The following is a 13,184-nucleotide window of genomic DNA, read 5'->3' as shown; positions in this document are numbered from 1 at the left end:
CCGCCAAATGGACAAAACTGTGAGGCTAGTGAGGGCCAAAGCGGACAATATCTTATGTAATCTAATTCCATATGATTACAGTGATGTTATCACATATATTCGTAATAAAGCATATATTCATTAAGCAAAAATTGTAGTATGGTGTAGATTTATCGAGAGTTTATTGTTAAATATTATTATAAATAACGGTATTGCTTATAAGTTCATCAAATATAAAGTTTCATTATTTGTGAATCATAAATTCATCAATTAATATATAAATTGGTTTATTTAATTTATAAATTTTTAAGTTATAATCTATAAGTCTTATATGTACATATAATAAATTTATAACTTATAATTTTTGAACATTTTATTTTTAATCTATAAATTTATAGTTTTTTTATAAATTTTTAGTCTATAATATATAAACCTCGAACATACACATAATAAACCTATAGTTTATAATAATTTATAAACATGTTGTTTGTAACATATGAACTTGTAATTTTAGAATTAATATTCATTATTTTTACTCATAAATTTATATTCACAATCTATGATTATGTTCATAATTTATAATTATTAATTTTAAAATTTTATTACCATCATTAATTTTAAGAAATTAAAATACTATTATATAACGATAAAAAATAATTAAAATAAGATATAATATAATTTAAAATATGAACATATATTAAATTGTGATTAAATTTTATATTTTTATAGATTGAATCATTAATAAGGTTTCATGCATATAAAATATAATTTTAATATCACGCATTTTTCTTATAGAAATTATTAGCATATCACTAAAAACGAATTTAGTTTCGAAATAAAAAGAGATCAAATGCACTAAAAATATAAAATTAACTATTTTGATGTTTTGATTCCTCTGGGTTTGGCTTAGAGGAATCCTTTTGATCATTTGGATTCAACAATCTATAACCGCAATCTCAGATTTCCTTGCAAAAGTCAAAACAATGTTCTTAATCCTTCCTTATTTTTTTGATTCCGCTGAGTTTGGCTTAGTGGAATCTTCTTGAAACAATATCAGAAACAAATATGAGATCAAATGAACTATGCAGCGGCAAACACATTTGAAGGTTTTCTTTTTTTCTTGCACTGCGCAGGGGATAGACATCTACGACTTTAACTAGACATCTATGACTTTAACTAGACTAACTTTGAAAATAGACTAAATGCGTCACTTCAACGTATCAAACACTTCAACTTTCGATATAATCTAATGGACACCTAAATTTATTTTTTTCATAATATTTTAACACTTTTTGATATATATCTATATTTTTTGACACATGTCTTCATTTTCATATATCTATACCTTTTGACATGTATCTTCATTTATATAAATCTTCATTTAATATGTCCACTATTATACGAGAGGGTTTAAATATTATCAAAAAATAAAATTCAGATGCATACTAAATTAAATTAAAAGTTGAAAATGTTTATATATTGAAAAAAATAAAAATAAAAATGTTGTCTTAAGTTAAATAGAAAGCTAAAAGTGTAAAATTAACTAATTAATGAAAAGTTCAGGAGTATGATATATATTTAGGAGTGAGGAGAGCAAACATGCATATAGGCTTTCCACAAACCATTAGTACAGAATTCCACCAGCTGCCATTCCGTACCATTTCAGTAATCAAAAGAGACAGCATATGAACTTTTAAGATAAATTGCTCAAATAATTATAAGTCACTATAAGGCCGCTGGACATATATGGTCAATTACAGTCTTACGAAGCCCATACTCACCACATTCCTCAATACAGAGATTAATGCTGTGATGCCGGAAAAAGAAAAAAAAGAAAAAAAAGAATGACCGGTCTTAAAATAGATTTGAGGAAGTAAAAGAACCGAACAAATTCTCTTTTATCATCTGGAAAAAGAAATTACTGTACAGCATGATGATGAGATGGATGAAAGGCAGTTCACAGCAGTTGAAAACCTGTGTTCATCAGGTTATGGACATCCTTGTATGTCGCTTCTACTTCAGTGGTGGTGCCCCCTTCTCAGTACAGATAGGAATCCTCCAGATGATTTCTCCTTACGCCCTTCACCTTCTTCCCCAACCTGTATCAGACACATCAAACATAAATGATGATGGTAGTTTATGGGTAACACTTATCAGACTTCGAAATCAATTTAAACTATCAATTAAAAAAAAAAGATAAAAAAAGGTGTCGTAATTCTTATTGTTTGCAAAACACAAATGAAGATGCACGATGCGAAGATACCTCCTTTACTATTTGCTGCAGCATCTCTATAATCTCAGAGAAATCAGGTCGTAGTGCTGGATCTTGCTGCCAGCATTTCTCAAGCAACTCAGCCAGCTTTGGATGAGTGTGCTTTGGAATTGTAGGCCGCAGACCCTGAAACCAAGTCAATGAAAGGAGCATGTGATGCGAATGCTCTTGCAAAGTCGTAATTATAACAAGAGAACATATGAAGACATGCCGCACAAAGAATGCTGTACCTTTTGAACCACACCAACAGCTGCTTGTAATGGGGTTAAGTACTCGTATGGAAGCTGTGAAGCCAAAAATTCAAGAACAAGTCAAAAACTACAACTTAAAAAGGGAATTACTAATAGATCAGTATAAACTCTGATGACCAAACCATACCTTTCCAGTTAACAACTCCCATAACACAATCGCAAAACTGAAAATGTCAGCCTTGTGGTCATATGGCTTGTGTTCAATGACCTTAAATGCAAAAGAACTGTCATTAGAAAATAGCAAGATAAACAACAATTCGAAAATGCTTTTGCACCAACAAACCAGAGCAATGCTATTCACCTTTAATTAAGAAATGGATAAAGATTAATTATTGATTGAGAAATGGAGAAGCTATTATCCATTCAAAGTAGGATGTTAAATATGTTAGTCACGGAATAGAGATATCCGACACCTTCAAAAGGAGTTCTAGCAAAATAAGAACCCCAAAAACCATAGGAAATGACCAAGCTAAAATGCATCATAAGTTCAGTCAAAGTTTCAATTGTAACATGAACAATATCCATGCAGAATAAAGAGATATACATCTTATATTGCAATCACTTGCGTTGTACTAGTATGGGAGGATTTGGTTCAAACTTCTACCAGTCAGAGTAACCATAAGTGTATTAGAGCATAAATTGAAATCAGGCATGTTTTTTGGTTCTGCATCTTTTCAGGCTAGCTCAAAGACCATCTATCCTTTACCCATTAATTTGTGTAGCCTGTATCTTTTCAGGCTAGGTAAGAGACGATATGACAATCACACACCAATACTCTTACATAATCATTGTGCCTTGTATGACCATGCAAGTGAGTTCAACTTAATGGTATGCCACACAATTGACATGCAAAGTTCAGCAGAAGAAGCTGTTGGTGATCCAAAAGGAAAAAAATCCGCAACGAAGAAGAAAACCAGCAACATCTTAACATAAACGATAGTAGTATAAACAAAAAAAAGTGCACCTCAGGAGCCATCCATCTATAGGTCCCAGTTTCAGCTGTCATCACTCCAGTCTGAGCCTTCACTCTGGCAACCCCAAAATCAGCAACCTTAACCACCTGTGGTGTAAAAGAACAAATATGAACATTCTTCTAATCATACATGCATGCAATAAAAACCACCATCCATATTCTCACACCTAAGTTAAATAAGAGATGAAAAGTATGCATTCCATCAACTATAAAGGAAAGAAGGAGAAAGAAAGAAGAATAAAGCAAGAATTTTCCATCTTCAAATGGCCCATCAACTATTACAGGAGTAATAACTCTTGCTTTAAGCAATTCGGGAATGTATCCATACTAACAATTTTATAATTGCATAATGGGAGAGCCTGTTGATCTCATTACGAGAGCATAACACCTAGCCTCTTTTACTGATAGATCAGCAATATAAATTTTAAACAGAAATGACTACTGAATTCACCAAGTAGAAGATAATTTATGAAGTTTAGTGAGTGAATACATATTAATTGTTAATGGTTTACCCAAGTTGAATCTGATGTGGTTCTAATGTCCAATACTGTCAATTCTCAATACATCTTTATTCAATCAAAATGCAGAATATTCTTGCAGTAAAAAAAACGATTCATATGATATAGTGTCGTCTTCAGGTTCATTTAATCAGTGGTAAGCAATAGCCCTAAGATTTCCCCATGAAGACTTGTTCAATCTCTCAAAGCATAATTTGCTTCTTCTTTATGTCTTTACTATAGCCTGTGCTAGTGAGCAAGATTAACGTAATCTATACTCCAGATAACACCTATAAGGAGCGTACACTTTCTTATCTTTCTCTCTGGATAATGCCTTTTGGTAAGAAATTTTAGATTTATTTCATCTACAACTCTCTTCTGCATGCATCCTATGGTCCTCTTATGTTTTTTCTTTATATTATTTTCTGGGTTATCATCCACCACAAATCTTAAAGAGTATCTGTGAGAATGAATTTGCTTGATCTTTCTTTTCTATTTCTTTTTGTTTTTCTTTTATAGCATGATTATTACCCATGAATTGATTATGTTTTATGCAAATACCATAACTCAAGTCTTAGCAGTAAACTCATTCCACCAGGTCCAAACATTTGATTGATCCTATTTATCTCTTCAATTCAATGTGATTTTTTTTCCAATTTTTTAATAACTTCAGTTATTTTGTTCTTGTTATCATTCCAAACAAACTGAACCACCTAATGCACAATCCCAAACCCCTTTTCGACTATCAGCGAAAATGTCATCCCATCAGAGGTAGTTCATACAATACGCGAAAGAAAGGCTTCAGAAGCTCTAGAAAAAATAAATAAATAAATGCAAATATATTCAAGATTGTTAGTACAAGTAATAATTGTAAATAGAGAACCATTTTAGGTAAGGGACTCTGTGCCTGATGGACCTAGATGTTCCAATATAAATTACCAAATATTAAATTTAATCATAATAAACAAATAAACTCTTAAATTATGCAAGCTACCAATATAAGCTGCCTCTTATAAATTAAATGTACCAAGTACCAACAAAAGATTGAAACAAATGACAACATAAATTAAAAAAGTATCTTACCTCATTTTCATCCATGAGAAGGTTTGCAGCTTTCAAATCCCTGTGAATTATATTATTTTGGTGCAAGTAGTTCATTCCTTTGGAGACATCTATTGCTACTTTTAGCAAGGATGGGAGCTTAAAGACACCCTTCTGTTTGTGTAGGTAGTCATACACGCTTCCACCAGACATAAATTCTATTTAAGAACACAAGAAAGGAAAAACAATGAAGACTAAGATAACAAACATGCAGTTGCAGATGAAAAATTGACAAATGAAGATGACAATAAGTACAAGTATCAAAGACTTATAAGGAACATTTTAAAACTCATTTGTAATTACCTGTTACAATGCACAAGCTCGGGGGCTTGGTACATGCACCTATAAATTGTACAACATTCTTATGTCTAACCTTCCTGCAAATAAAAGCTTATGTTAAAATTGGGAAAGGAACAGACTATCAAACCTAAACTTGTGGGACAGATAACTCTTAAATACTGCTGAAATACTCAGAAAACTTATATTGCACAACTAAAGCAGATAAAGTGCAGCCAAAGAAATTATGTCAGACCTCATTATAAATACTTCCTGGGCAAACTCCTTCTCCAAATCTGAATTTATACGCTCAGGCTTGAGAATTTTAATAGCCACTTCCTGACTACAGTATGTGCCCTTGTACCTAAACCAATTGATGGGAGAGTTAAATGTGAACTCCAACCCAAGAAACATTTGTGCTCTGATAGAGTGAACTTACAGGTCACCATATGATCCAGATGCAACTTTGTTCTCAAACTTCAAGTTCTTAGGATCAATTTCCCAGACATCAGTCCCATCATTAGGTATTGTCACATGATCAGGATCACATTTGATTTTGGTTTGTTTGTGCTCACTAGAAGGCGATAATGAAAGAGTAGGCCAAGTATGCTTCTGCTTGGAAATGAAATCAAAAGATAATTGGTAATGAAGATATAGGAAGTGAGAACCAAAGGCAAAAGCTCAATTACTTTAACTTGATGTAAAGATCAGTACACAAGGCACATATTACGAATTTATCAGGTTTCTTACATTGGGAATCAACAAAAATCAAACAGAACTTCAAACATAATAATAAAAACAATCAGAACGGAAAACTTATGTCAGCAAACTTCTAGTTAACTTTAAATGTTGCATGCCAAAATTCGGGAAGCGCCATTGAAGTACACTGCTAGCCTATATGATAAATCTCTAAGAGAATTCAGGCAAAAAAAAATTTTCTTAACACTCAAGATTTTGCTAGTGCGTTTGCGATCTGCAATTAAGCTATGCAAGGCATACCATCTGAATTTGAAGAATTCGCCCATAGTTGGGGGTCAATTATTCAGGTAAACTGTAAATTATTCTAGTAGATATAAATCTGGAAACCCATCCAATTCCAAGGCATGTAGATAAATATATAAATTCTGACCAATTAAGGTCCTCCTAAATTACTGGTTGTCAACCCCTGTTCATTAAAACAAGAACTCAATCTTATCAATTTGGGCTCTGCTACATAAGTTCTTGATCAACTTTAGGTTTTGTAAAAGATACCCTGTCCATTTCCCAAAATTCCGAGAGTATAATGCATCACTAGCATCCAGATAGAGCTCTTTCAGTATTCATATTTAATTCTAAGGATTGGCTGTGCATCAATCACAGATAGTTTATGATGCATGGAAGGGGAAAGTGCAATCTCTTTCATATTTTATCCATCAGTTAGAATGAGATGTTCTGCTCTCAAGGTCATTCAATACTTGCTTAAACATCACAATCCCATGAATTGTCCAGTAAACCCATACATCAAAATAAGGGGAAAAAGAAGCAGCTTTGGAAATGAGAGTAATTTCCCAAGATGCTTGTAAAACAAGAACAATAACACTTCTGCAATAAATATTCGATAGAATAAAAGAAGAGCCAAAAACATAGTATTTCCATGGATCCTTTGATTTGGACTACTTAAGAAAATGCCATTTTATTGAATGAGAATGCATAATTACCTCAATCCTGAAAACTTCCTTTTCCAATGCAATTCTAAGCTGCTCTGTTTCCTGAAAATTTCCAACATTGCATCTATCAGCTAGCAAATATTTGTGTGCTTGAACCATTTTCCTAATTTCTGCTAGACTTAATTATTCAAGTGTTATCTTGCTAAAGATGTAAGAACTATGACTACCTCATATGGCCAACCATCAACCACAAAGACATCCAATGAGTAGCCATCAACAGTGGAGAAAGCATGTGCTTCTTGGATGTTCAACCCAATTTCAGCAAGCAAGGAAGTTAACTGCAAATTTCACAGAAGAGAAATGACCGCACGAGAAAAAGAACATAGAACAGGATATTTAATTTTGCACACAAATATATATATATATATATATATAGAGAGAGAGAGAGAGAAAGAGAGAATGTGAACTGAGGTCTTCTTCAAAATAATTAACTCAAACTCAACATGCAGCTGCTTCACTGAATCAATAACTAAATGCGGTCCCATTTATGAATTAAACCGACCAATAGCAAGCACCTTTGTGATACTCACAAGTGTAGTTATTTCAGATGCAGCATAGCCAGCCGGCTAAGCTGCCAGCTCAAGAAACCAAGAGGTAAAATAAATCATGGTCTGCGTTTGCACCATTACAATCGCATACTGTTCGAATTGAAGGAAGAAGCAAGAAGCTTCTTTGACTTTCTCTAGTTTTAAACGATGCAACTCATATTCTTAAGGATAACTCATCATACTTTAACAAGACATCTATCTTACCTGACTAAGAAGTTTTGGCTTGTCATCTGTTGAAAAAGTTATTTCATGCATGGGCCTACATCAATCCATCACAAAAAGATTCAGCATCTAAATCTATTTTAGGCATATATCGTACCACAGGCATAAAAAGAAATGGCAACATAAAATGACAGACTCATTAAATGTACCAGAAAATATTAGTCGGTGCCTTGACGAAACTGAAAAGGTTGCTCGAATACATTGAAATTAAGAAGCAATTTGCAAAAGGTTGTGTATAAGACCTTAAGTTGCTTGGAATTGGGTGCAGGTATTGGAAACATATACACATCTAGGAAGACTTCTCACGCGGAAAATCTAATGGACACGCTAAAAATGATCCAGAAATTTAGATATGGATATGTGGATGTGTCTTATATATTTAAAAAATGTATATGTATAGTGTTCAGTTTTAAGCTAACTTAAAAGACTAATTTATTATAACATTTTAATTGGAAATGCTTATGGAGATTTGCATGTTGAACTTTTGTTATTGTTATGTCTTCCTCGAGCCTAGTTATAGTCTTGCTCCAAAAACCAAAAATGCTGTATCCACTTTTCAAATGAAGGATCCCATACCCTTGTCCATGGCATGTCATGTCGACACAGGTACCTCTACTATAATGAAGAGTCTGAGCATATATGTAAGAATATGCAAAATACTTAGAAACTGAAGATGATATAATAAATCAGAATTACCTAGAGAACTTTGAATTTGCATGTACGGAATTATCACCGTCTCCATTTTCGGATTTATTTGCTTCAAGCGCAAGTGCTTCAAGATTAGGGGATGAACCAAATGCTGGTGGTGGATGTATGCTGACCATTGAAACCAGCTACAGGCATCAGCATTACTAATGACAATCATTCAGGGAAATACAGAACAGGGATGACGGTGATGCAGGATAAGAATATTACGAGAATTAAGTTCTTAATTTCACTAATTCTTGTCCTCCATCAGATGGAGACAAATTGAAATAAACACATTCGCAGATCTTATACATTTTGACGAGTATTTAATTGGGAATACCGCACCTTTTTCTATTACTTTGGGTATCTCCTTTACGAGGAGAGCCTGAAAGATCAGAATCAGCAGAATTCCCATCAGAAACTGGTGGAACCTGCACACAAGATAAATTGATTGACAAACTATAAGGTCCCATTCAGCAAAGCTGGAGATGGGGTAAAGAGAGAAATAGAAATTCAAGTACATAACTCAAATTCGATGGAAGTTTTGCCACCTGCAAACTTGCAACAATTAGAAACAAAAATTGGGAGATGAGGAATGTAAATTATTTTAATTGTGAGACACACATTGCGACTTCTTAACCTAATGATCAACAAGCAATTCACAGAGAACAATCAATTAAATTGGCTACTGACATACATCATAAGTGAAATATTTAACCACTATAAAACAACATCTAGGTATGAGAAAAATTGTTATAACTAAACGCATAGATATCCACTCTTAAGAAAGTACTTGGGAAAATATCAGACATACTATTGAGCAGAAAGTAATATCAGTGACACCAATATAGACGCGCACGCATAATTCAAAACAAGAAAAATAAAATTTCTTAGTGGAACAAGATCAGAAGATGAATCAATAATCTTAGTCTGAAAAGCAAGGTTGACGAAAACATAGAAGCGCACGCATAACCTCAAAACAAGAAAAAGATAATTTCTCATCTTACTGATAATTTTCCAGAAAATGGTTTTATGTAACTATCTGCTATATCATAGCTTACCATTAAAATTGTGACAACAAATGAATTTGTCCACAACTATGTACCATTTATATAGTAACTAAAGGGTTTATAACATGCACTATTGGACTTTCTACACTTATTATTAAAATACTACTATGTAATCTAACTTTTGTAATATAAATTTAAATCATGAATAGAATCTTTATTTTTTATTGGCATAATCAAAGATGAACAAAAATATAGTTAAAGGCCATCCTACATCATTCATTATAATTAAACCAATGAACAGATTATCATGCTTGAACTTTTTCTCAGCATAAAGACTAAGGAACTTTTCATAGCCCAAACTGACAAGATAACAATGCTGTAAAGAATATTCAGGTTTTCTTTGGCATACAAAATTTATTAGACACTTCCACCATGAAAATTTGCATCAATCGGTAGCGGTCTAGTCTCTTGCATTAAAATCTTTAAAAACGACAAAAGATACTAGAGAAAAAAAATATGGAGCTCTGAAAATAATCACTCTCTGATGAACACATACAACATCACTAGTGTTAATTGCACGCATTAAACATCATCCTAAACCATATTCAAGCATTTCCATGCCTCTTATTTACTAGTTAAATATGTTAAATAGAGAAATAAAAAGGATATCACCTTACTTGCCCCATATGAAAGTACAAAACCATCATGGATCTTACTTTGTGAACTTAAACTATAATATTGCAAACAAGTCCAAGCACAATCGAGACGCATCACAACAGTTCTTGCAATTGCTAACGTTATATAAGCTATTGGTAGAATTGATAATCAATCAGAATTTTAAGCTATGAATGCAATATCAAGCTGAGTTCAGAAATGATCGCTCCTGATATAATGTTCCTTACTGTCTGTCAACATTCTAGAAAAAACAGTTGATCTCAGTGAAGAACTTGTGAGTATAATGACTAGCAAACTTAAGCCAGCCTCAACATTTACATATTACTTAGCACATCTGAAAACTTTCTACAATACATGATTCATGACCAGTAACTAAAAGGAAAAACAATGATGGAATAAGGTCAAAAATCCAACTTAAGAGGAATATTATGAATTATTTTGTCTAAAAGGACAGGCATTGAGTGGTGAAGGCCTAATAATTAACTCGCAAATTTTCAAAAATCATCAAGAAAAGCTAAAGGTACTAAGAAACGTAAGTTAAAGATATTAATAAAGAGAATAGAAAGTGAAAAAATTTGAACAAACAGTGATGTTGTATCAGTAAATGTTTGATTAGTTTGCCAAAAAATTGTTGAAAAATTGTTGGATCAATCAACTGACCTGAACGAGGCGTATTTCAATGGCAGGTCTATTATCAGGATCGTGAGCCAATTGTAACAATCTCTTGTGCATTAGTACATCTTCTGCTCTTTCCACATTTACATCCAATGCATATCTTCGATTGCATAACAAAAATAAATCAATCACTTTAAAGTACTAATCTAACCACTTCAAATGTTCATTAAAACCCCTAATACTTCTTATCATCAACCAAACCACAAAATAAAACTCTAAAAAAGAAAACTCATATATGATATATGCAACACATGCAAACAGAAGATAAAGGTTAAAAAAAAAAAAAAGTAAAGAAGAAAAAAGAATTACCGAGTAGGAAGACGGTGAAAGTGAGACCAGAGTTCATCGTCGAAACCAGGTTGATTAGCCTCTTCATTGTTAGATTCTTTAAGCCTACGAAGAACCTCATTATAAACCTCTAACTTCTGTCTCTGGTTCCGTCCCGCGTGCGACGGAGACGGTGACGACGTCGTAGAATCTTGCACTCTGCTTCCACAACTCTCATTTTCCTCCATCATCACCACCATCTCAGCACCAATAACAACAGCAACAGCAACAGGAAACACCAACCGAATAAAAATAAAACAAAAAACAAATGCGAAAGGAACGTTAGCGGTTTTCCGTGTAGGTGTTTTCTCTGTTACGTTAGCGTGTTTCTCACATTTAAAGTACCAGATTTTCAAGGAGAAATTAAAATTGGAGAAGAGGAGAGACTAGAGAGAGAGAGAGAGAGAGAGAGAGAGAGAGGTATGCTCATGTACTGTTTTTCTTTCTTTCTTTTTTTTATTCTTATAATGTGTTTCTCTCTCTATTAGAATGTGTTTCTCTCTCTAAAACTCTAAAACTGTGTTTTTATTTTTATTTTTATTTTTCTTTCCTTTTAAATCTCTTTCTACCTGTATAGGCTATGCTGTGTGTATATAGTTTTTTTTTTTTTTTTCTTTGGGTGTTGGGTGTGGTAGAGTTACAGATGAAATCACGCCGACGTGGATTTCTTTTTTCTCTAACCTGATCGCCTTTACTTTTTTTTGGGATAGCTTATTAGGTTTCGATTATCCTTTTGATTAAAATATTATTTAGGGAATTATGGATCCTGTTAAACATATACATCATGTTTCATGTACCTTCATGATGCACATTGTGACATGATCCTCAAACGAAAAAAATGTTATTGTCTTCTGAGTACCTTTTAATGAAAAGATTATACTTCATTAAATATGCAAAATAAAATTATTTTATAATACATTCTTTAATTAAGTAGAAATTCAAGCTAAATGGAGAATTCTCTTAATAAAATTATAGAAAACATATGCATCAATGATAAAATTAAAATTGCTCTAAGAGAAAGATAATAGATAAATAAAGTTTAGAATTAGCGAATTAGTAACTATTTTATCTCCAATTTCTTTTTACTTACACAAAGACATTAGAATTGTGCAGCTTTATCTTTATCTTAGATATTTTGTTGCATTTTCAACCGGTATTGATATGTATTTTTTCCTCTTATTTGCTTGGCCCTTAAGTCAAACATGAGCTACATCTTAAGGACCAAGTTAGTTCACTAGGTTAGATCTTGTGTCTCATTTTTTCTGTTAGCTTTCTGATGGTGTTAACACATGTTTGTGGCGAGCATTGTTGGACTCCTGAGTCCTTGATTGGCCACTCTATTTGTTAGTTCGACTAATTGATTAGTCAATCATTTAGATTTTGACATAAAATTATAATTTTTTTATTGTTTTAAAATAGTTTTTATATGTAAAAGTTTCTTTTATATATATGTCTAGAATTAATCTAGAGAGCGTTAAGTAGAATTTTACTAATGATAAAATATTCTTTCAAGAGTTTTAATACATTTTAAAATTTTAATTAAACTATAAGAGACCTTATGTATGTTGTTTGAACGTATAAAATTTTGTCAATGTTTGTGGTGTTTGAACAATTGCTTTTAAAGCTACCACGCAGGTATCTTACGTTGCTTTTCAGTCTCCTTGAATCATCACTTTTCCTTTTATTCTAGATATTGTCATCATCAAGTATCTTATGCTTTTATCTTTGCAATTGCCAAATAAGAACAATCTCCTAAGTATTGCATTTTATGCAAATGATATATTTTTATCACCATAAATGTTGATAATCCCTTGTATAGATTGGCTATATAGCTAGATTATTACTAAAACTGAACCTTCTACTAGTACTTGTCTTCTTCCTAGTCCGAAACTGAAGGAGTGGAGACTGATTTCTTTAGGTTCGTAACCCAGCCTTTGAAGTTATCTAAAATTATTAGCTTAATTATGTTACCCCATTGTCTACTA

At 32.5% G+C, this 13,184-nt stretch overlaps 1 protein-coding gene across 1 annotated transcript; it reads right to left on the bottom strand.

Annotated features, from left to right (window-relative positions):
* Positions 1–1,665: 1,665 nt before the first annotated feature.
* On the bottom strand, positions 1,666–11,703 carry LOC8283691 (serine/threonine-protein kinase STY46). The gene is made up of 16 exons (XM_048378037.1): positions 11,182–11,703; positions 10,858–10,972; positions 8,858–8,943; positions 8,522–8,641; positions 7,808–7,862; positions 7,223–7,333; positions 7,047–7,097; positions 5,789–5,961; positions 5,606–5,713; positions 5,377–5,450; positions 5,056–5,231; positions 3,467–3,562; positions 2,630–2,710; positions 2,482–2,535; positions 2,243–2,377; positions 1,666–2,078 (listed from the first exon to the last, which is right to left on the bottom strand). The coding sequence occupies exons 1-16, from the start codon at positions 11,397–11,399 to the stop codon at positions 1,998–2,000; spliced, it is 1,734 nt and encodes a 577-aa protein (XP_048233994.1). The 5' UTR covers positions 11,400–11,703; the 3' UTR covers positions 1,666–1,997.
* Between the last annotated feature and the right edge of the window lie 1,481 nt (positions 11,704–13,184).

Source organism: Ricinus communis, chromosome 8 (genome assembly GCF_019578655.1).
Source record: "Ricinus communis isolate WT05 ecotype wild-type chromosome 8, ASM1957865v1, whole genome shotgun sequence".
Lineage (NCBI taxonomy): Eukaryota > Viridiplantae > Streptophyta > Magnoliopsida > Malpighiales > Euphorbiaceae > Ricinus > Ricinus communis.
Note: the sequence above shows the minus strand (reverse complement) of the source record. Positions and strands in the feature narration are given on the sequence as shown.